The sequence below is a fragment of the Numida meleagris genome, chromosome 1, assembly GCF_002078875.1.
Source record: "Numida meleagris isolate 19003 breed g44 Domestic line chromosome 1, NumMel1.0, whole genome shotgun sequence".
Lineage (NCBI taxonomy): Eukaryota > Metazoa > Chordata > Aves > Galliformes > Numididae > Numida > Numida meleagris.
The window spans coordinates 51,688,497-51,712,182 of NC_034409.1; the positions used below are offsets into that span (position 1 = coordinate 51,688,497).

The following is a 23,686-nucleotide window of genomic DNA, read 5'->3' on the forward strand; positions in this document are numbered from 1 at the left end:
GTTCCAACCCATCGCCACTCTTTGGGAGAAGAAATTTTCCCTAATACCCAACTTGAACCTCCCTTGGCACAACTGAAGGCCATCACCTCTCATCCTATCGCTGTTACCTGGGAGAAGAGGCCAACCCCCACCTCCCTACCACCTCCTGCAGGTCCTTGTAGAGAGCGTTATGGTCTCCCCTGACAGCTCTAGAAGTTCAAGAAAGACCAAACACACTCTCTGTGGAAAAAAAAAAAAAACAACAGAAGAACTCGCTTTATTTGTAAAGTCTACAAAATACAGAGGAGTCAGGTAGGACACATACTGTAAGTCAGAAAATAAATAGTATTTTTTTTTTTGCTCTATATAAGATAAAATGTGATTTGCATATATAAAATATAAAGTACGGCTCTGTACCAACATCCTGGCTGTGCCGAGAGGCGGAATGGCAAAGAGGACGTGAAAATAACTTAGGTTCGTGCAATAAATAAACCCAGGGGGGGTGGGACCGAGGGGACGCTAACACGGTGCCCTCTGGGCGGGCACCTCTCTGGGTTGGGACGGAGGCTGCAGCCGAGGGCGGCTGGCGTGGCGATGCCCAGACCTCTCTGTGCTGGTGTCCAAGCTGGAGGAAAACCCAAGGGAGAAGCAGCTGCCCGCTAGGTAGCTCCCAGGAGGGGGATGCTCTGCCCTCCACACCTCCCGCACCTCCACACCCCTCTGCCTCCTTGCTTTGCACAACCTCAGCCCTGGAGCCAGCGGGGTGCATGGGAGCACGGGGCTTGGCGGGGCCATCCAAGCGGGGTTGTGTGCAGCAAAACAGCAGTTATCTACGCTCCAGCTGCCTCCACTTCCTTCCTGCCGCTGCCTCTGTGTTCCAGGCACCCGGTCAGGCGGAGTGTCCCACTCAGGTCATGAAGAGGCGTGAAGGATGTGCACAATGGGGAGAAAACAGCCCCTCCATGTCTCCCATTTTTCTCAACGCCCCCAGGTCTCCCCTGCCCAAGTGTCCCCTTCCACCGCTGTCACAGTGCTACGCCATCCCGCTCACCCCAACCTGCAGCCACTTTCTGTCCTCCTCCAACCTGCACCTTCTCTCGCCATCTCCTCCTCTTTTCGAGGGTCCAATGCTGACCCCATTCATCCTCATCCTTCTGCAAAAACTCTCTCCCCATTTCCCTCTCTGACACATGCTCCTGGGAGCGCCTGCCATGCGCTCAGCTCTCCCAAAAAAATGGGGCGCACTGTGTTTTCCTGCCAGCTTGGAGCTGTGGGATGTTTCCCTGCCTCCATCCATTCACATGGACTCATCCCCTCCTGCACGCACCCACCGATGCAGCAAGGGATGGGACCACGGGGCAGTGCCGGGCTTTGGGCTTCCCCCACGGGATCTCCAATAGGGTGCTGTCCCACCCGGCACACACATGGTGGCAGCCCTCCCTACAAGAGGAGGTCTGGGGACCCAAGGGGAGGATTTGGGGCGCAGCTCCCAGCGAAGGGGAGCCTCAAGTCGGTGTGTAGGGGAAGGCGCCCTGGGGGGGAACGTGCCCGGCCGAGGGATGGGGCCAGCACTAGGAGTAGGCGGCCTGGTTGGCACCGGACTTGACGATGGTGATGACGCTGGCGGTGGCCACCTTGGCAGGTGGCCCGTGGGCAGCCACAGTGCGGGCAAAGCCCTGCAGGGCCTCGTACTTGCCACGGAGGGTGTCGAGCTCCAGGCGCATGGCGGCATTCTCCCGGGCCAGCTTGTCCACCTCCCACTCCAGCTCCATCTTCTGCTTCTGCAGCTCTTCCTTCTGGCAGACGCGCTTCACCCGGCAGCTGGCAGCATAGCCCCGGTTCTTCAGCGTCCGTCGCCGCTGCTTCAGCCTCGCCACCTCCTCCTTGGAAAGGCCCCGCAGGTGGTGGTTGAGCTCCCGCACTGACAGCCCCATTAGCTCCTCATCCGACAGCAGCGGCGTGTTCTCCCCGAGCTCCCGCTTCACCTGTTGCGTGGAGGAGCAGGTGAGATCCCAATGCCAATCCCCAGTGCCGGACCTCCAAATGCCAATCATCAGCGCTGAACCTCCCCAGCACCAATCCCCAGTGCCGGACCCCAAGGCTAATCCCCCACGCTGGACCTCCCCTGTGCCAGTCCCCCATGCTGGACCTCCCCTGTGCCAGTCCCCCATGCTGGACCTCAAAGCCAGTCCTTCATACTGGAATCCCTAGTGCCAGCTCCCCATGCTGGATCTCGCCAATGCTTATCCCTCATGCTGGACTTCTCCTGATGCCAACCCCAGTGCTGGACTCCCTGATTCTGGACCTCCTGACTCCATACCCCGTTGCTGAACCCCTACCATCCCTCATTTTCCCCAGTGCTCACCTTTAGTGCCTTGCTGGACAGCCCATCTGCAGCCATGGTCGCCCCGTACCGGGCCTATTAAATGCCCAAGAGAAGAGCGGGTGAGTGCCAGCACGGGGGCACGGAGGGTGATGGCGATCCCCGCCCAGCTCCACCTCACTCCTTTATACGAAGCCCATAATAGTGGCACGCAACCATAACAACGGGGGAAAGCCCTCCCGCCCCTTCCGGGGGCGCTGTGCCATGGGGGCCGGGGGGAGCCCCGTCGGGGGAGGGCAGCGCGGGGCGGGGGGGCCGGCCCGGGCCCCGCGGTGGGGTCGAAGGGGTGGGGGCCGCGGCCACGTCGCGGGGACGGGCGAGCGGGCGCCGTCTCACCGTGATTCAGCAGCGCCGGGGGGGGCGGGGGGGGTTAGAGCCACCTACCCCTTCTGTACCCCTCGGCCGCCGCTTTTATTTCTTTATTTATTTAGCTAGGGACAGAGGCGGAGGGGTGATATTTTCTCTCCTCCGCCATTACGGGAGGAGGAGAGGGCCCAGTGCCCGAAGCGGCCCCAACTCCGGACCAACCCCCCCCCCCCGGCAAAGTGCCGGAGGGGGCGAAGCACGGGAGGAGCCGAGCTGATGCAATCAGGGCCGAGGGTGAGACGCGATCCCCGAGCTCCCACTGCCCGCCCTACTCCGGAGGCTCCCGACCCCCCCCCCCGGCCCCGCTGGGCACTTACCGGAGGCCGCGCAGTGTCGCGGCTCTGCGTTGAGTTGCGCGGGAGGGGTGCGGCGAAGCGGGCTCGTTGCGCTCCAACCCGAGCTCCGCGCGATTACTCACCCGCGGATTCCTTTCATTCATAAAAACACAGTCATGCGGTGACGTCACCTTTCCCTCGCCTCGCCTCGCCCCGCCCCCCAGGGGTCCAGCCCCGCCCCGCTCTCTCCGCCCTTTTCAAAGATGGCGGCTCACGGCTCCTCCCTTCAACTCTCCACCTCCCTTCTCTGGGATGGCGGCCCATTTACCCCTCCCCATTGGCCCCTCCCCAGGAGCGGCGCAGCTGATTGGTCCGCTCTGGGGCAGTGCGGGCGGCGGGGCCTGCGGCGCTTGGGTCGCCTCAGGCCCCGCGGGCGCTGTGGGGAAGCCGATACAGAAACCAAAAGAGCCAGCTCCAGGCTGTCAGTCCTCGGTTCTCTCTCGCAAGGTCGAGCCGGGGAGCTTTGTGCGATGCAGTTCCTCGGGAGGCTCCTGAGCCAGGCGTTCGGCAACCCGTACCGCGTGAAGGAGGTGCCCATCGCCGAGTACTCGGGGCAGGGCCGCCTGCGGGAGGACGGCCGGGTGCGGCTGTACGGGAACGGCCGCTGCTGGGACGGCGTGCTGCTCAACCCCCAGAGCCCGGGGGTGGCCGTCCGGTAAGTGCTGCGCCCTCGGATGTCTGCCCAGGGCCTGGAACGAGGCCTGATAGAACGGTGCTGCACTGGCACAGGCTGCCCAGGGAGGTGGTGCAGTCACTGTCCCTGGAGGTGTCCTAGAACTGTGTGGATGTGGCACTGAGGACGTGGTCAGGGGGCATGGTGGGGATGGGCTGGCGGTTGAACGGGGTGATCTTAGAGGTCTTTCAACCCTTAACGATTCTTTTTTTACCTCTCCCTTTTGCCTCTCCTCCAGGCTCTTCCACCTCGACAATGAAGCGGAAGCCCTGGAGCGCTTTGAGCACTACGCCAGCCACCTGCGGCCGTTCTATGAGAGCTCAGCCCAGCCCCTGTCTCTGGAGGTTCTGCAGCAGCTCTGCGACTGCATCCGCAACCACCCCAGCTGGTCCTCGGCGCACATCGTGGTGGAGGTTGGCCTGCATGAGACCTTCCGACACAACCGTGTACTCAGGTGAGGGTGCAGAGCAGTCTCCTGTGGGCCTGGTGTTGTTTGGGCTGTGTTGAGGTGTCCTGGTTTGCTGTACCAAAGCAGTGTGGGCTGCTTCTGTGGGGATCTTAATGCCTGCAGTTATTGTAATGACATAGTGTAACAGTGCAGGCCTTGGTAGGCCTTGCATGAATGACTGATGTGCATCCCATGGTCTTTGTGTAAGCTTGTTGGCAGTCTTTGAACCTGCTCTGGATCACAGAATCACTGAATCGCGGAATGGCCTGGGTTGAAAAGGACCTTAAAGATCATCTAGTTTCAATGCCTCTGCTGTGGGCAGGCTTGCCAACCACTAGACCAGGCTGCTCAGGGCCCCATCCAACCTGGTCTTGAGCGCCTCCAGGGATGGGGTACCCCCAGCTCTCTGGGCAGCCTGTGCCATGGCCTCACCACCCTCTGAGTAAAGAGTTTCTTCCTAATATCTAACCTAAATTTCCTGTCTTTTAAAGTTATTCCCCTTTGTCCTATCACCATCAGACTGTGTAAAAAGTCAGTTCCCCTCCTGTTTGTAAACTCCCTTAAAGTTCTGGAAGGCTGCAGTGAGATTTCTCCAGAGCCTTCTATTCTCCAGGCTAAACAAGCCTGAGAAGGACTGAACTGTTTTGCTGAAGGCTGACACACCTTGTGGACCTGTTTTTCAGAGAGGGAGTGTGGCTCACTATAGACTGCAAGAGAGGAAATGGGTTTTGGTCGCAAACTGTCATTGTCTTTCTGTAGGAACGTTCATATAGGGTAGAGGAAACCAGCAAGGAGCTAGTGCATCAAGAGACTGATCGCAGCATCTCTGCTTGGTCGCTGACTGCCATCTCTATCCTCTCTTCATGTGGGCAGACAGAACTGCCTTTGGATGTGGGCAGAGGAAGGTGCTGTGTGTCAGGAGGAGGGTCCGTGGTAGGGCTGGGACTGCTTGGTGGCACTTCCCTGCACTCCTTCCCTGACAAGAGGCTAGGCTTTCAGGAACTGAATGGTTTGTACCTGCTGGACATATTGTAGACATACAAGGTGCCTTTGAATCACCTCCCAGGGCAGATGTGTGTCATCGTCTTCGCAGCCTTTCCATGTTGTGACGTTGTGTCTTCTCTTACAGCTGCGTGAATAGTACGGAGAGTGAGGATGGCTGCACCCCACTGCACCTGGCGTGCCGCAAAGGAGACATGGCCTGCCTGCAGGAACTGCTGGAGTGCCACGCGCGAGCAGACATTACAGACAGGAAAGGAGAGACAGTTTTCCACTATGCTGTGCGAGGAAGCAACCCCTATATCATTGAGGTGGGAGCAGTCTCAAAGCTGGGAGAAGGGGAACTGGAACTTTTTCTCTCTATGCTACGAGAGGGAGAGAGGATGATAGCCAAGGGCTGCAGTCTGGGGAAATGAATGGCAGCTAGCACTGCTGCAGCATCATGGGAATGCCTGAACCTGGTTTCAGCCCCTTTCCTCCTCCCTACTTACTGGTGCAGTTTCCCATAAGCAGGTTCCAAGTTCCACCCTGCAGTGGAACAGGGTTGTAAAGCAGCGGTTTCTTCAGAAAGTATCCTTTGGCATTTGCTTCAAGCCTTAATCCTGATTTTCCTCAGGCCTTTGGCTGTCCCTTCAGCTTCCCTCCAAACAGGGCTTTTAGCTTGTTTAGAGCACTCCAAAAAGGGCCTTTAGGCTACTAGGGGTGTATGTGCCTGCAAACTGAGGGCTAGTTTGGAGCTGCCCTGGCTTTCCTGAGCCTGAAGAACCTGTTGGAACTGAGCAGTTCTGGCAACATGATCAGAGCCTCGAGGCAGAGTGACTGGGTTTGCAAGGCTGCGGGTTCCTTTCCGCTTTGCTCCTCAGGTCTGTTCCAGACTGGGTGTCAGACAGGCCCTTGCCTGCAGCTGCACCAGCTGTGTTTGCCCAATACCTCTTGTGATAGCTCTCCTGCTGCCTGCCAGACAATGGAGAGATTTCCTAATGTGTGGTGGTGGAGGGATGATGAAAAATCAGTGTTTGCCACACTGTGGAGCAGGACAGTTAGGACCTTTGTGTTAGAAAAATGTCTTCTTCCTGTATGTCTCTGGTGGTGGCAACTCAGCTTGTTAAAGAAATACTTTTGGTTCTGAGCTATCTTGAGCTTGTTTCTCTTTCGATTCCTTGCTAAACCAAGGAAAATAAACTAAATTCCTGCTTTTCTTGTATACACTGGGTTTTTCAAGGTTCCCACAGTATGGTAGTGGGGTAGTTTTGTGTCGCAAACCGGTGTGGTGGCTTAACCTGTATAAGCAGCACAGCATCACACAGCCACTCACTCCTCAGTCCTCCCCCAGCTCTGTGGATGGGGAGAGAATCAGAAGGGTGAAAAACCTGTGGGCTGAGAAAAAAGGCAATTTAATAAGAAAGAACAAAGGAAATGGGGGAGGGAGGGTAACAAGTGATGCAAAACACAATTGCTTACTGCCAGCCACTCCCTGAGCAACAGAAGCTTCCCCAGCCCACTCCCCCAGTTTCTTTGCTGGGCACAACTTCATATGGGATGGAATGGTCAGCTGGGGTCAGCTGTGCTGGCTGTGTCCCCTCCCAGTGCCTTGTGCAACTGCAGCCTCACTTGCATGCAGCTTGAGAAACAGAAAAAAAATCTTGATTCTCTGTGAGCACTGCTTGGCAACAACTAAAACATTGTTGTGTTATGTTATCAGCAGTTTTCATTACAAATCCGAAACGTAGCGCTGCATCAGCTGCTATGGAAAAAAAATAACTATGAGAACCAGGGCAACCAGTTAGCATGCAACAGGTCTGAAGTTTACAGGTTGAAGAGGAGAATTCCTTCAGCATCCCTCCATGTGTATTTTAAACGGAGTCACGTTTGTACCTGAAAGCAATGGTGGAACTGCAGGGAAGGATGAGCTCCTGCCTGCTGGCTGGCTGTGGTAGCTGCTGAAAGAAGCTGCTGGTTCCAGCGAGTGCTGTCATTTAGTTGGGCCAAGTTACTGTTCTGCAGCTGAGTCTACGGGGCTGTGTTAACGCAGCTGCTGAAGTCTGTGTGAGCCCTTCTTGGTTGAGGTTCATGGTTCTCAGGTGAATGTGGACCAGGAGAAATGTCTGCTGAGAGCACGCCTTCAGGAGTGCTTCAGTTGTTGTGTTACTGCCTTGGAAGCTGGACAGGTTGTAGCATTGTGGGGAACCCTGTGCTACGGAGTCTCTCCTTGGAGCTCAGGGAGAGAGATGGTGCTCTTGCATGTCTGTCTGTCTTCGTTTTACTTATTTCCTGCTCTTCCCAGCTCCTGAGCAGAACCCCGACTGTTGGCGTGAACCACCTGAGCCACGAAGGGCTGACCCCTCTGTATCTTGCTTGTCAGCTGGGCAAAGAGGACATGGTTCGCTCTCTGCTGAAGTGCCGTGCCAGCTGCAATGTCATGGGGACGGTGGGCTACCCCATCCACGCAGCTCTGAAGTACTCCCAGAAGGGGTAAGTAACTGTGTGAGTCAGTGCAGGTACGCAGCAGGAACAACCACACACCATTACCTCACCAACTGTGGGATCCTTTAGGCAGCAAGCAGGCAGAGGCACACAAGCAGGGATACGGGCACTGCTGAGCTTGGTCCATGCTAGAGAGTTGTAGACTTGTTTACCAAGGGTTTACCACTGTACTTTGATCCTCACTGCCCTAATCCGCTCTGCACCAAGGCAGGAGCACAAGCACATTCAATAGAGTGCTTCCAAGTCCACCTAATATCTGTGCTGTCTCCATACAGATGTCAGACACTCAGAGGACAAGCAGCAATGAGTATGCTAGATGTGTTTTCCTACACTGCTACTCTCCATGCTCTACGTTTTCCTATCTGCAAGGTCACTTTTATTTACAATCCTCCTCAGCAATCTTCTGTTCTCATCCAGTCTTCTGCTCTTAACTTATTCCTCCCCTTTCTCTCAAGTGACTGCTGCTGCTGGGGCTGGCAGTGTTGGACAGGGTGATTTACAGAGGCATGTAACAAAAAGTACAGGAAAATATATAAACATACCATGTTCTGAGTTAGGTGTCCTATTCCTCCTGTCAGGAAATTAAGTCCCTCAGCTAGCCATCAGTAGATTGTTAATTAAGTTCTGAAGATGTTGAATGTGCTTCCCGCTAGTTAATTCATTGGTTATGTTGAGGCAGCGTGTGCTTTCAAACTCAGAGCAGTGTTTCTGATGCTGAAGGAGGTAGTTCGTCACTAGTTGGTGTTGTAAGGTTCCTTGGCCTACAGCAGTTACTTCCAAATTTAAGGCAGCAATTACCTTTGTTCAGTTTAAAACTTGTGGAAGGACACGTGCCAGGTGCTCTATATTTGATACTCAGAAAGAATAACAGTGAGGAGTTGGTTCCACTGAAGGCCAACCAAACCCAAGTATTTACATATTGATCTTGCAGAAACTGTGTGTGCTTGTAGAACAAGACTCCAAAGCATGGTAAATGCTTTGAAAATAGGAGTGTCATCTCCTTCCAGTAATCCACATGCCATTGCTCTAGGTCCTTCAGCTAATATTACTCCAGGCTTGGTAACCTGAGATGGGGGCAATCGCTCACACAGGCTTGCACTTTTTCAGATTGAACTTCGGCTCGATGTTCATGACACCAATAGCGTAATTCCAGTGCTGTCTTCCCTAGGTGAGGCACAGGTATTTGTTGAAGGTACCTGGGGTACAGAAATTTAAGAATCTGATATGAACAGAGGGCGTAGAGTAAGGGGAGAAGTTGGAGTACAGAGCTGTAACGCACTCTCAGGTTATTATATGAATTGTCACGTCTAGATTCATAGGCTGTAGCCTATTATGATCTCACCACACAGTTCATCAGTGTAAACAATTCTATTTCCCCTGTGGTTAGTAGATTGTGAGAGATAACATCTGGGAGAATTTAAGTCTTCACTATGTTTTGTATTGGAGGTGTTGTGATAATGATCATAGGGTGTTTGATTATGAATATTTCAGTTGTTTCACCAGGAAAAAAAAAAGCTTTAATAAGATGTAAACTCAGTGTTGTGACATTTAAGTACTGTTTAACATTTTAAATTGTTCTTTCAACATCTTATTCATCCTTTCAGTTAAGCCTTTAGCTTTTGAGGATGGTGGGCAATGGGGAATATTCAATGTATTCCTAGCCCTTTAGACCAGTCTTGGACATTATGTCCGCTAAAGTGTGTTCCTTGGTCACTTTGTGTTTGGTGAGGAGGTTCATGTTGATGACTGAGTTGTTCTAATGCTTCAGTTGTGCTCTGTTAATCAGTGGATTTGTTGGGTTTAACAAAGAACTGTCCCAATGCTGTATCCACCACAGTGAATATATATCAACACCCCATCAGCGGGGACAGTGAGACAATGTAATCAACCTGCCAGGTATTCAAAGCCCACTGACCCTCTTTTATTTTTCCATGGGGTCTATACAAGGCCCTTAAGTGTATCTGCATACAAATAGTACAGTTATGTGCTCATGCCTCGTACATGTGTAATGGCAAAGGGGTTCGATTGTGAGCTGTGTCCCATGCAAGCACAAATGAGCTGATCAACATCCACAAGCAATGTGAACATCTGTAGCGTGAGCATGTACTTTAGAAGAGGTCGTATCATCTACTTCCCTGTTATTTTGCATCTTTTTGATGGAACGAGATGTGCTTTACCTTTAAAGGATATTCTTGTATATGTTTCCAAATTTGTCCCTCTATATTTGCCCCCCCCTCCCCCCCCCATGCTGGGTATTTTTGTACTTAGCAATCTTCTTGGGCCCAGCTCGGTACCCACATTGTGAGGTTTTTGTATGCGACCCAGCTGTCAGCATAGAAACAATGTGCCTTCCCTCCCAGGTTGGCCAGGCATGCTGCAATCAGTCCAGCCCATGGATTAGATACCTGTACACCTGTTTGCCCCAGTAGAATTCCTGGGAATGGAGCGTATGCAACTGCTCTCCATTGTCTTTAGCCAGTTGCTATTCCACTGGTAAACCAGGCATCATTTTATGCTCTTCTATTAACCGGTCATAAAGGGGAGCTTCCTCCACAGGAGAAAGGGGGAATCTCCTTTCTGACTTTTTGTCCCAGGCATTTGCCACAATTCCCACCAGACTGTACCATCTAGAATAGTTACTTCCAATTCAAGTGTATCTCCTTGTCTATGAGTGTCTGATGGTGCGTGCTCAATCAGAGCACTTTTGCGGCCATCAAAGGCTTCTTCTTGTTCCTTGGTCCACTGCCAAACGACTTTCTTCCCAGTCAATTTCTGCAGAGCGCGCATCAATACTGCCAGATGGGGACCAAAAGTTCTCCAAATACCTGAAGAGTCCCAGCAGAGTCTGCAGCTGTTTTACTGTGGTTGGTACAGGAAGTTGCTGGACTGTTTGCTGTACTTTGGTGTTTTCTAATGTGTCCATACCAAACTGTTCCCCAGAGTTACATGGTAGTACTAGAGCCCTGTGTTTTCTTTGCATCAACAGATCACCACTGTAAAGGCAAAACCTTAACTCAGAAATTTCTCCCCATTTATTTTGGCCTCTTTACCATTAATATTGCTAGGTAGTACAATAGCTTCAGCTCCAGTATCCACCAGAGCTGACACACAAATCTGCCGCTTAATAACTGAAGGAACATTGGGGCATCTGTCCCCCTCGCAGTAACAGGCCACGGTGGTGGCAGTGTGGGAGACCTGCCAAACCTTGGCTCCTGTTGTGCTGGCATTTGCTTGGTAGTGCCTTGCCTTGAGGTGGCAGGTGTGGTGGAGAGGGATGATTTTTTTCTGTAGGTGCTGTCTTGCCATTGGCAAAACGTTTCAGATGTTGTGATCCTGTCTGTTTCTTGTGGGACACCGGCTTGCACAAGGTCGTTTCACATGTGTTTCCTCATCACCCACGAGGAAACTCCTTGTGGTTTTGCTGGCTTTCCTTTATTCACCACCCACAAAGATGGTCCTGAAATTACGACCTCAACTTCCTTCAAGGTGTTGCTAGGGTGCCTGCATTACCAGTAGCTCTCGTGACTGCCCTGTCCAGATTGGCTCCTGTAATTAATGCATGAGCCGTCCCCATCTGCCGCACTAGACTAATGCCTTCTTCCATTATACACCAATTGAGGGATGACAGTGATTTGGCAAGATTCGCAAATGCTGTTAAAGCTGCTGCACACAACATTTGATGTAGCAGAGATGCAGTAATAGCCTGCCCATCGGAATCCCTGATATCTTGTAGTTGAGCATATTCTCATATCTCATATCATCGTGGCCTATAGGACTTCATAGATCTTCTTCACTCATTAATATGTAGATAGATGCAGTGCCGCTACCCTGAGGTCACAAAACCCCACGCCTTCCCCACTCTGTTGCCACTCTCTGTCATTTCTTTAACTCTTTCAGGGTATAAGTGCATGTGATCTGTACCCCTCTGTCTGCTAGCTCCTGCACTGATTTGAGGGGTTGTGCTTCCACCACCTCCCTGCCTTCTGGCTCAAATTCAATCTTGGAGTCCAAGAACTCACTCCAGATACTTCCATCCCATTCCTCGACATCCCACGAAAGCTTCATAGTAAGAGTGGAAACTTGTGAAGCTGAAACCTCCCTTTTCCCATATCTGTGCCTTCATTTTTTCCCTGCATTTCTATTCTCCAGGCTTTACGTGTTCCCATCTGCAGGTTCACTTGGGCATGTTTACAGTCTGTATCAGATATCAAGAGAAGGACATGTACACACACAAAAAAAAAGAGTTTGTGAGCTCCTTTCTCTCAGAGTCAGCTGTGAGAAGATGACTTACCAATGCTTAAAATCTTATTAATTTGTTGTACCTCTGTCCTTGAGTGCTTTGATCCTAATAAGCTTTCATTCCAAAGCCTAGTTCTTCATGTCTCTTGTGGGCCACTCTTGACCCTTAATTAACACACTTTGAACCTGAATCAAAAGACATGATACTTACTCCCTGTTCTCTTTTTCATGGGTAAATTTAATTCTCTTAGTATGTGCTTTGTACTGCTTGTTTTCATGGTGTCCCAGTCCTGCAAGTAGGACTTCTAGTAATAACTGCTGCCAGCTGATTTTTCAGCAATTTGAAAACTGCTTTCCAATGTTAGAGAGACCTTCACAAGGGTCTCTTATTTTGCAGTGGGTCTTCATCTCTTTTACAGCTTGTTTGGCATTGTTTCAGAGTGGACTTTTTCAGGCACTGAACACTAGTCTCGTCACAATAGGTGTGATTTCTTTTATCTCCTAGGCAAGTAGATTTGTAATTTCAGCATATATTGAACTGTTTCAGTTTTATCCCCAAGTTTCTGTGAGGAGAGGGATGAGAGAGGGCAAGAACTTCCCTTCAGGTCTTCAGATTTTCCAGAAATAACATATTCCTATATTGAGGAAGCACCCAGGTGTTGCTCCCAGCTTGGAACTGGGAAGGGATTATGCAGTCTCTGAACACTGTGCTGCTTGTATGCTTCCTGTTTCTCCCTTCCTTTCTAAAGACAGCAAAATAAAACCGCTTTGCAGCTGAGGAACTTGCAGGTGCTGCAGCCAGCTGCTGCTGAAGGGCTTCCTGAAGGGCTCTGTGCCGGAGGCAGGTGCTGATGTGAATGAGATCTTGTACTGAGACGGCAGACACCCATCCCTTCATCTTGTCATTTCCAGGTGTGCCCAGGCCATCCTCGAGGTGGATGCCAGCCAGGTCCACTCCAGGGACCCGCGCCATGACGCCGTCCCACTGCACTGGGCAAAGAAGGCAGAGGTAAATAGAGACAGTCCATGGCGAGAGCCTGTGCTGCCACCCAGTGTCTGGTTAATTCCTCTTGCTGCCGACTTGGCTCTTCACTGGGTATTTGTGTTGGAGCCCAGTAAGCTGCCCGCAAGACAGCCCTGCTGTTGAGGTGGTTGAGGCTGTTTGATTCTGTTTGCCCTCTGCTGATCAGTGCTGTTTGCTGCAGGGAGCAGTGGAGACTTGCAGTACAAAAAAAGACTGGTGTCCTTGTTCTAGTAATTCCACCTTGGTGGTGAAACTGCCAGCTTGTCCCTTTTCGCTTTTGGCTGGGGAGAAATTGCACCACTGTCACTGAAGCACGGTTACCCCTGGGGGGAGCTCTTGTCTCATTACCTGCCAGTTTCACTGAAGGAAACAGATTGATGCTTTAAAAACTGCGAGGGGAGTGTGAGGTGGGCACCAGGTGGTGGCATGTATATTGCAGTCATCTTCTGCCGGAGATAACCAGATCAGTGTTGTGATGTGCTATGCTGATGCACCTCTGAGAGCTTGTTTCAAGCAGAGGGCATTCAAATGGAAGGACTGTTTTCCCTCCTGCAATATCACATCCTTCTCAGAAGTGTCCCGAAGAGGTTTTCAGCAGGATGATTATGTTCAGCTTACAGAGAGGAGATCAAAAAGCAATCTGCAAGGATTCTGGCCTGGGTAAGGGTTGTTTTTCTCAATTGATCTCAGCCAGTTGTTACACTTACAGATAAGACCCCAAACATCCAGAAGCTGTAGCAGAAGGTGACACCACCAGCTAGTTCCATGCCCAGGCTAAGGCTTGCTGCTCTTCACCTGCCCTGCTTGTCCGTGAGACTTGTCCTTGGCTTGTGTGAGTTGTCTTCATGACTGTTTTCTCTTTTCTTCACATGGCACGTGCATGCTTGGGCACAGATGACGCAGCTGCTGCTTAAGTATGGCTCTGAGGTGAACCTGACCAGCCGGACAGCTGACATGGCCCTGCACATTGCAGTCAAGAGAGGTCGTTTTGACTGTGCCATGGTACTGCTGACACACGGGGCCAACACCAATGCCAAGGGCCAGGATGGCAACACACCGCTGCATCTGGCCATGAAGGTGAGGTTTTTGCAGAGAGAAAGTCATTTTCCTGAAGTGCTGAGGCAAAGGCTTTGAAATGTTGGCTGTTGTGCTTCATGGGGCAGTTTCCTTGTGTGTGCTTTGGCTAATGAAAAGAGGAGGGAGGGAATGAGAGATGTAGCTGAGGTCAGCATGGCTTTTGACTGGGCTTTCTCTTATCTTCTAGCATGACCACCTGGATATGATCAAAGCAATTGTTGTGTTTGGAGGAGATGTTGAGATCCCTAATGATTTTGGGGAGACGCCAGGGCTGCTGGCAGCCAGGAACAGCAAAGGTGAGGGAGAATCTGAGCAGCTCTACAGAATGAACCCAGCGTTCTGTCTCCCCTTCTTGGCTAAACAAGTGTCTTGGCCAAAACAGTGTCTTGGAGAGGTGAAAACAGGCCAAGCATAGGCAACACTTCTCCCAAGATGCTCTCCCAGCTTCTAGTTGCTGGCACTTGCTGAGCTAGTGGCATAGACTTCATATTAATAGTCTTTGATCAGTTTCTCCTCTGAGACAGAGAAGCAAGAGAAAAAGCTGGCACGCACACCCTCTCTTCAAACCATGGTGCTGGGCACTGCAGGCTCACGGCAGGATGACAGTGTGACTGAACAGCCTGGGCATAAGCAGACATGGGCTGTTCTTCCACAGCAAGAAGCGTGTGGCGTACCCTTGAAGCTGCACAGCATTGGGCACACCTTCCGTGCACAGACCCTGCTGCCTGGTGATAAGGCAGAGGGATCCAGGACACGCTTTCCCTGGGTCATCCCAGAGGTTTTATGAGGGTGCTGTGAATTTGGCAGAGCCCCCGATGTGTGCGTGCACTGATTCTCTTTCCGATCTGTGACTCCCCCCACATCACCTAAGGTGCGAACCGGAAAGTGCTCTTAGACCTGCTGCAAACTGTAGGGACCGAACGCTGCCTCCCAACCATTCCCGACTCCCAAAGTCCGGCACCATCTGCCGCCTCCTTCCTGGAAGGCCAGCCTTCCCTGCGGAGCAGCTTCAACAGCTTAGGTAAAGCCTTCCCTGACCCTCCCTCACTCTCCTTTTTTCTAGCTTCACAGCGCTCTCAGATCTGGTTCTTTGGACAGCCTGTGCTCTGGGAACTGTCTCCTCTCTCTCGCTTTCTGATGTCTGTCCTCATTCAGCTGTTGCAGGATCCAGATTCTTGTTTTCTCTGCCTTTCCTGTTTGCGTACTTTGAAGTCTGCTACTCTAAACTTTTGTTTTATAGACCTGACACAGTGCAACTCTGTATAGAGGAAGGGGAAGGCTGTTTCCCTCACCCCCCTGGAAGAAGTGTAGGACTTGTTTGCTTGCATGCATTTTATCCACTGGGTCATGTCAGAAGTGGAAGCACTTGCTAGTTTGCTTTGAGGACGTCCCAATGTCGTGTTGTGCATTGGGATATCAGTGTGTTGCTTGTTCAGACCCTGGGGGCTAGTAGCTGGGAGAGGGAAGGGATGAAGTCTGAGGATAAGCGACCCTAGGCACAGAGTTTATTCCTTCCATAGGAGGAGCCAAACATAGGACACGTTTGTGTCATAGCCTGTACTCTGTACTACCCAGGCAGTGTGGGTAAGCCCGTGGATCAAACTTTCCTCCTCCAGGGAGCTACAGAACTTGAGTAGAAGCAGCAGGAGCAGGCAGTGGGTGGGGTGAGTTGGCTTGGCTTGGAGGGCGGCTCTGACTGTGTGTCAGGGAAATGACAGCTGCTTATGGTCTGCTTTCCCTCTCAGCTTGGTGGTTTCCATTGCAAAGGCCTTCCAGTAGGGCAAGGGGTCAATCCCCCACAGGCCCTGGAGCATGTCACCACTGGCTGGTGGCACCGGGACTCTCTTCTCACCATGGCCTTGTGAAGGTGACCACAGAGTTTCAGCTCTCATAGACTGCCAGAAAAAGACCCTTTTGCAGCACTGGACTCTGGCCTTCAAAGAAACTCCTCACCATGTTCTCTGTCATCCAACTACCTCCCAACCTGGGCACTGGCAGCAGTATTTAACCTCTCTTCCCCATGTTCTTTCTTCTCTTGGTTTCACAGGCTGCCTTCTCACCTAGGCTGGATTGGTCCCCCGCACCCAGGGTGACCTGGGTTTACATCACATGAGGGGTAATGACAAGCCACCCTGTCCCCAGAGCCTTCCTGCTTAGGTTACCTCACAGGAGTAGTTTTAGGTTTGATCTTATGGCTTGCAGTAAGCGGCATAGTGGGCAAGCTGCTAGGCTCTACCTTCTCTCTCACTTATTCTGCTCATCATCTGCTTCTACAAATCCTTTATCACTGCCAGCACACCTCCAGCTGCCTGTTCTGAAGCGTGGGGTTTCTCCTCTTTGGTGTGGAGTTTATTTTAAGGGATACCTTCTGGTTATGGGTAAGATGGCTTACGTTTCCTGCAGAAAGCTTTATTCAACTGGGAAGGGTGTTGGATATTCTGGAAATGATTTACCTGTGGGGTGGGGAGTTTTGTGTATCGTGATCAGCTTTCTGGGTATAGAGAGAAAGTGGGAAGAATGATTAAAAGCTTTCTTATTTATTAAGTATGATTTGGTTGACTGATACCTCTGAGGTGCTCATCGGAGGGTTCAGGTGGCAAAGCGGTTTCTAATTTTTTTTTTTTGCCCTTGAATGTTCATGGCTCTCAAGGGTACAAGGACCTTCTGTATGTTTCTGCGACACTTGGACAGTTCTTGAAGGCACCAGATGTCGTGGACTCACCCAGAGAGGGTGAGAGAAAGTAAGTGAGAAAGTTTCTGTTCCAACTCCTGTGCAATTGAAAGTTAATGCTGTGTACATGAATTCCTCCCCACCCACACTCATGAGTGTGGCATCCCCAACTGACATTATATTTAGTGTCCTTTGTTGCAGTTTATGGCAGAACCCCCCACCCTCCACCCTGTTGCCTTAAATCTCCGTTCCCATAAAGGACCTTCTACTTCTGCCTGCAGCCCTGGAGCTGCAGCAAAGCCTGAACTCAGCAGGTGAAGCCCCTGCGCTGTCCCTCCCTTCTGCTGCTGGGCACCAAATGCTGTTCTGGCTTAGTGATGTCCCCACCTCCATGTGCTGCTGCCCTGATGCTCACCCGGCTCCTTTGCTGACTTGTGCACTGCCCTGTTGTTGTCTGTCTGTACCTCACATTACACGCAGCAGAGGTAGGGTTGGCCCTGAGGTGCTGCTAGCAGGAATTTAGGACTGTCCACATTTTGTGTGAGGCAATATTACTGTATACTATTACTTAAGCCATTCTATGATTGCCCAGAGCGGTTTTCTTGTTACTGGCCCAGTTTGCCATGCCCAGAGATCTGTGAGCCATCCCACAGCTCCTGTCAGCCGTGTCTCTCTCCAGCTGCGACCGCCTCCTGTGTCTGGATGGAGGGGGCATCCGGGGCCTGGTGCTCATCCAGCTTCTCCTGGCTATCGAAAAAGCTGCGGGCCGCCCCATCCGTGAGATTTTTGACTGGATCGCAGGGACCAGCACTGGGGGCATCTTGGCCTTGGCTATTGTACATGGTGAGGATAGTGCAAATAATTCACCCTTTTTCACTCCTGTGGGACTCTTCTGGGAGGGACTGGGTGTGGGGTGGGAACTGCCTCTCTAGGAGTCCTAGCGGAGATTCACTGTCCCTACTTAAAGAGGGATGTTCATCAGTGAAGGGAAACCTGGTTTCGCAGTTGCTTCTCATGTCAGTTGGTATTGAGCAGCTTTCTGGATTTTGGGAAGGTGATGGAATACCATGTTCTGTTCTTCCTGCTCTCTCCAACCTGGTTTTATGGCTAGGTGATTGGCACTTACCGCTACGAAACTAAGCTCCAACTTTGCCTTTCCTCTTTCACCCTTCCCAGTCATGCTGCTGATGGCCAAGCACATGGCAGGAAGCCTAGGAAAGGGATGGGGCTGGGAGTGATACTTCCCTTCACCCTCTGGTCCCGGGAAGTCCAAGCTCTGATGTGCTGTTTGTTTGCCTGCCCTTCCTCCTCATACTCCCGCTGATGCTGTTGCCTGCCTCAGGGAAGTCCATGGACTACATGCGCTGCCTGTACTTCCGCATGAAGGACATGGTGTTCCGGGGGTCTCGGCCCTACGAGTCAGAGCCCCTGGATGAGTTCTTGAAGAAGGAATTTGGGGAAAACACCAAAATGACAGATGTCCAGAAACCCAAGTAAGTCCTGCTTGGGGCTGTGCTGGTTGCTTTTCTGGGAGGCTGTCTCAGCAGAGATGCTCAGCATCTCCATTGAGCAGATCTGGAGGACTCGTGATGTGCAGACTACTGAAGCCATAAACGTGTTTTTTTTCCCATTTTATCTTTGCTGTGTTGTTTCTTCCCCCCCCAGAGTTATCGTGACTGGGACACTGTGTGACCGACAGCCAGCTGAGCTCCACCTCTTCCGGAATTACCCCGTACCTGAGACAAAAATCTCCACTCAATACAAGACAACCGCGACTTTCAAACCGCTCACTCAGCCCGAAGGTAAATGTTGGCAAGCAGCAGTCTAGATGGTTGGTAGTTGAGGGGGAATCCTTCAGACACAGGAGGCTGATTTAGTGGTTGGCAGCCCTGCCCATGGCAGGGGGGCTGGAAGTAGATGATCTTTGAGGTCCCTTCCAACTCAAGCCATTCTACGATCCCTGTTACTCTGAATATTGAGGTGTCCCAGCAATGGGTTATTCCTGATCTTGACTTGGTAGTTTGGTCCTAGTGATAGTGCCCTTTTCTCCTCTCCCCTCTTCCATTGGCTTCTTTTGTACCATGAACACGGACTGGCTAGAGAGGATTTTGAAGAAGGGGTCTGCTAGAGGACTCCTGCGTTGAATCAGTGTACCTTCCCTTGGGCTCCCAGGAACAGTGTAACATGGAGAAGCCTTGTAACTGAACCACGCAGCCTGCTCCATCTTGCTGCTTTCATTGTTTAGCAAACAGGACTGGTTCACTATTAGGGTAGCAGTGAGTAGAGAGTGAATTTGTCCCATCTCAAAATACAATGAAAGTGATGAGAACATCTTTGGAACACAAGTCTTATGAGGAACAGCTGAGAGAACTGGGATTGTTTACTCTCAAGAAGAGGAGGCTCAGGGGAGACCTTATCGCTTGGTACAACAGCCTGAAAGGAGGTTGTAGCAAGGTGGGGATCAGCCTCTTCTCCCTGCTAATGAGTGACAGGATGAGAGGGAATGGCCTCAAGTTGTGCCGGGGGACGTTCAAAGGAGGAGCCTCCAGCACTGATGTTTGAGGAAGAACCACACTGGGATAAATCTCATCTCAGAAAGAGTGGTCTGCACTGGCACAGGCTGCCCAGGGAGGTGGTGCAGTCACCGTCCCTGGAGGTGTTCCAGAGCCGTGTGGATGTGGCACTGAGGGACATGGTCAGTGGGCATGGTGGGGATGGGCTGGAGGTTGGACTGGGTGATCTTGGAGATCTTTTCCAACCTTAATGAGTCTATGATTGTATGGTCTTTTTAAGTTTAAAAAAAACCCACAAAAAACAATAAACAGCAAATCAAATGAATGACAAATCCAACTTTGCTCTTGGAGGAAAGGCACAACTATCTGGGTGTTCTGGGCCTACAGGCCTTCCTCATTTGCCTTGTGCTGGTGAAGGGGGAGTGCTCTTTTCATGCAGAAAAGCTGCTGAAAGAGGCCCACATGCTCCTTTTTCTCCCTCCAGACCAATTGGTATGGCGTGCTGCTCGCTGCAGCGGTGCAGCTCCCACTTATTTCCGGCCGATAGGGCGCTTCTTGGATGGCGGGCTGCTAGCAAACAACCCCACCCTTGATGCCATGGCAGAGATTCATGAGTACAACAAGACTCTGATCAACAAGGTGAGGGAAATCCTGGCCCTGACCGGTAACTGGGGCTTCGTTGACTACACCGAGCCTCCCTCGAAGGGGAGGAGAGATTGGGAATGAACGCCCCTCTAGTGCAAAAACAAGTTAGCATTGCAGCACCCTAGAAAATACTGTATGGAAAGGGATATGTGTAGGGAATGCTGGCTGATGGGTGAAATGCTTTTTCTGGCAAAGGTTTGAGGTGGGGAGGCAGGAATTATACATAGGGGCTGACTTTACATACACTTGCTGCTTTTAGCATACATGATTCAGATGATGGTAGAGTGGCCTGTGACACAGCTCTGCAGGGCCTTTTCCTGCCCTCCCCAAACGGAGAAGGCAATGGTAGGGCACTCTGCAAAGCTGACAAGTGAATGCTTTCTGTGGTGTGCCCAGTTGCTCAGAAAGATGAGTAACTACTGGCAGTAACCACTCCCTGTAGCAGAGAGGAGCTGTTTGTTCCCAAAGTGACTGAATGAGTTGGACTGTTTCACAGCCATCTGGTCATCTCTGTGGGGATCCCATGGGCTTGAATGAAACCAGGGCTGTAAGGCACGGAAGGATGTAACCATTGCCTTTGAAGATGTGTAAATTAAAGCTATCTCACCAGCCAGTAATAAAGTGAGAGAATGGAGGAGAGAAAAGGCTACTGAGCCTTTCGCCTTGGTTTTCAGATCATCCACTAGACTTCTGTGAAATACATGTTCTGCCGTAATTGTCAGGTCTTGCAAGTAAGTATGTGTTTTTTTTGTCCACAGGGTCAGAGGCAGAAAGTAAGAAAATTGGGGTTGGTGGTCTCCCTGGGGACAGGGAAGCCTCCACAGGTCCCGGTGTCCTCCGTGGATGTCTTCCGCCCCAGCAACCCCTGGGAACTGGCAAAGACGGTGTTTGGGGCTAGGGAGCTCGGCAAGATGGTGGTGGATTGTGTGAGTACTGGGAGGAGGGAAAGAGGGAGAGCCCTGGGGTTGCTCTCAGCGAGGGAGCAAAGGTTTCCAGTCTTCAGTGTCTTCCTTTTGAAAGAAAACTGAACTTCCTTGAAATAGCTCCAGAGTTCAAGAGTTGCATAAAAACTGCGGGAGCGCAGCGGGTCTGAATCCCTCCCTGCCTGTTTGGGCAGGTAAAGGCAGGATGGTGGTCAGTGACCCATAGGAACATTTGCAGGTGTGAGTTTGTGAAACTTGGAATCTTTCCAGGGAGCGTGAATTATCGTCTGAGCAATGTGGACCGAAAAGGAAAAAAAAAAAGTCATGCTTCAGCATGACAGCAAGTAATTTTTCTTAAGAACAGCTTTGTGATTCCCACTGGGACAATTAGCAAGTGCTAGAGAAGTAGGAGTGTTACTAATAAGAAGTAGCAGTTCATAGCTGTGGTTAGGAGTGTGTAATAGGCATATAATTTTGCATACTTCAGAAAGAAGCTCATTAGGTGTTGTGCATGAATGCACTCCAAGTGAATGAAAGTCAGAAGGAGCAGAATTGAGGTTCTGACTGTAATCTTAACTCTGGTGCTTCATCTCTTTTTAGCTTTCTAAAGGCTGAAAATACCTGGGGGGATCCCTGTGTCTCCCCCAGTGTTTTCTTTCTTAGTCCCACAATAGCACAGAGGGCCTGCAATGGTCACAGGATGGTACTGGGCTTGTGGAAGAGAAAGAGATAAAGCTGAAGTCCCAAGGAGAAATCCTGGGGATTTCTTGTGGGAATTCACTCTGTGCTGTAATGGAAGGAGGATCTTTAGGGTAAAATTCCTAAGGATCAGGAATGCTGTAACAAAGCCGCTTTACTCTCAGTCCTAATCTTCACCATCCATGATGCACTTGCTCCTGGTTTTCCCTTTCCCTCTGAGGCTTGTGCAGTTCAGCTTGGTGCCAGGGAGCCTCTTGGAAGCAGGGAGAGGGTAGCGCTGCCGTCAGGCTCTAACTGTGGGCCTGTTTCTCCCGCAGTGCACTGACGCAGATGGCCCAGCTGTGGATCGTGCCAGGGCCTGGTGTGAGATGACGGACATCCCATATTTCCGGTAAGAGCTTCCTTTCCGCTCTCTGCACAAACCTATTTTTAGCCTCCAGGACCTGGCTGTGGCATGTGTCATCCCAAATCATGTCCCCTCCAAGGGTGTGCCAGCCTAGACCTGGACTCCTGCCCCCAGTCCTTCTCCTTCTGTGATACAAAGGAGGATGCCGTAGCACAGCGTATGAGCCGATACGCTGAGCATGCCTTATCTGGGGTCTGTTACCGGGGTTCGGAGGATGCAAACAGGATCCTTTATGGCTGTGCATCCTGCCCTGTTCAACTCAGGATGATATTGTCTTGGTGTGCACAGGCTCAGCCCTCAGCTGCACACAGATGTGATGCTGGACGAGGTGAATGACAGCGTGCTGGTGAACGCCCTCTGGGACACCCAGCTCTACATCTACCAGCAGCGGGAGCAGCTGGAGCGGCTGGTGCAGTATCTGTGCCGATGACTGACCTGGAAGTGTCCCTTCTGCATCCCAGAGGCAAGGAGCAACAGATGCTGAAGCTGCTTGGATTTGCCCTGAACCAAGATGTTGAGGTGGGGGAAGGGACTGCTACTACTACTAATAATTAGAAATTAGTGATATTTAACAGCGGTGCACGTACGTGTGTATTCCAGGACAGCTGTGTAAAACTGACAGTCACTGTCTCACTATAGGCTAATCTCCACTGCAGTGTGCTTTGTTTTGCTGCCCTGCTATCTGACCATACGGCCCTTCCCAGAAGCCAGATCCCCACCTATCTTGAGCCAGCTGCAGTCTGTGTAGTACTGACAAAGCACCACACACCTTCCCACCTCACACAAGAGCCCAATACCAGACAAAATTTCAAGGATTCTTTTCCGTGCTTGGGACAAGGTGATTCAAAGTGTATAGGATGGTGAAAGGGATTTGTCTTTGATCAACATACTTGGCTTGGAGGTGGGCAGAAATTTGCAGCCTTCTGCAGCAGATGGATGCAAAATATGACTGACATTGGAAGAGCCAGTTGGCTTCTCTAACGCCCTTCCCTTTTGCCCTCAGAGATGGCTGGCAGCTTGGGGTCTGACCCCACCTAGGGTGGGAGCAGCTCCCCTGGGACTGTTTAATGCCCCCTGTCCTGCTGTGATACTCTACTCAAGGACTGAGATGTGAAAACCTTGTATCTTGTCCATGGCAAGCTCAAGATGAGAGATAATGGCCTTGGCTTGGTAGAGGGATTGATTCTCTTTGTTGTTAATGTGCAACTGAAATGTGTGAAACTGAACCTGACATCAGGTTGCACCAAAGATGCTGACAGTTTGGATATCTTTTACCTTTTTTTTACCTCTAGAAATCCCATTGTGACTTCTACACTAAGCATTTCTGCAGCAAATTTTGCATATTTATAAATGATGTGTATGCACTGGGAGGAATTTTGTGGAGTAACCTAAAAAACTGAAAACTTAAATCATTTGCTTTTGAGTGAATGGACTGCTACTGTGAACAAAACCTAACTTGACTTGAAATAAAGAGAGCCTTGAATTTGGTTCCATTGTAACACAGTCTGTGGTTGTCTTGTTTGCATCCCTCAGAACCCCAAAGGCGTTCTGATGTTGCAGTCTGAATTTCTTACAAGTAGAAAATCACAAAATGAGCTCCTTGAGACACAGAACTATACCCTTTGTATGGGCTGGGGAGGTGAATGATCTGTGTCCAAAGCCAGCCCCAGGAGCACGTGTGTGGTGCAAGTGTGCTGGCTGTCCTACAGAACACATTACAGAACACAGCATTACTCATTGGGCTTATCAGTTCCAGCCAGTGCAGAGGCTTTGGACCAGCTCCCACATCTTAGGATGGAGAGAAGATAAGCTCTCTTCCCCT

General features: G+C 51.1%; 2 protein-coding genes across 3 annotated transcripts; one reads left to right on the forward strand and one right to left on the reverse strand.

Moving 5' to 3' along the window:
• Window positions 237-3,259, reverse strand: MAFF (MAF bZIP transcription factor F). Its single transcript, XM_021385194.1, has 3 exons — window positions 3,046-3,259; window positions 2,345-2,398; window positions 237-1,964 (listed from the first exon to the last, which is right to left on the reverse strand). Exons 2-3 carry the CDS (start codon window positions 2,378-2,380, stop codon window positions 1,551-1,553), a joined length of 450 nt encoding a protein of 149 aa, XP_021240869.1. The 5' UTR covers window positions 2,381-2,398; window positions 3,046-3,259; the 3' UTR covers window positions 237-1,550.
• Window positions 3,389-23,363, forward strand: PLA2G6 (phospholipase A2 group VI). 2 transcript variants are annotated; one of them, XM_021385129.1, is made up of 16 exons: window positions 3,389-3,718; window positions 3,975-4,190; window positions 5,314-5,494; window positions 7,468-7,655; window positions 12,819-12,915; window positions 13,825-14,007; window positions 14,195-14,303; window positions 14,879-15,028; window positions 16,658-16,748; window positions 17,358-17,521; window positions 18,021-18,171; window positions 18,344-18,480; window positions 19,676-19,830; window positions 20,595-20,762; window positions 21,776-21,849; window positions 22,153-23,363. In XM_021385129.1, the coding sequence occupies exons 1-16, from the start codon at window positions 3,534-3,536 to the stop codon at window positions 22,292-22,294; spliced, it is 2,391 nt and encodes a 796-aa protein (XP_021240804.1). In that variant the 5' UTR covers window positions 3,389-3,533; the 3' UTR covers window positions 22,295-23,363. The 2 variants fall into 2 exon arrangements, 1 of the variants encoding a protein (XP_021240804.1); XR_002434625.1 differs by lacking the exon at window positions 19,676-19,830 and having other exon boundaries at window positions 22,153-22,223.

Coding starts and splice junctions, on each gene's coding strand:
- MAFF (XM_021385194.1), bottom strand. CDS start 2,380: ATGGCTGCAGATGGGCTGTCCAGCAAGGCACTAAAG. Junction 1,965..2,344: donor TGTCCAGCAAGGCACTAAAG/GTGAGCACTGGG, acceptor TCCACGCAACAG/GTGAAGCGGGAGCTCGGGGA.
- PLA2G6 (XM_021385129.1), top strand. CDS start 3,534: ATGCAGTTCCTCGGGAGGCTCCTGAGCCAGGCGTTCGGCAACCCGTAC. Junction 3,719..3,974: donor AGCCCGGGGGTGGCCGTCCG/GTAAGTGCTGCG, acceptor CCTCTCCTCCAG/GCTCTTCCACCTCGACAATG. Junction 18,481..19,675: donor ACCGCTCACTCAGCCCGAAG/GTAAATGTTGGC, acceptor TTCTCCCTCCAG/ACCAATTGGTATGGCGTGCT.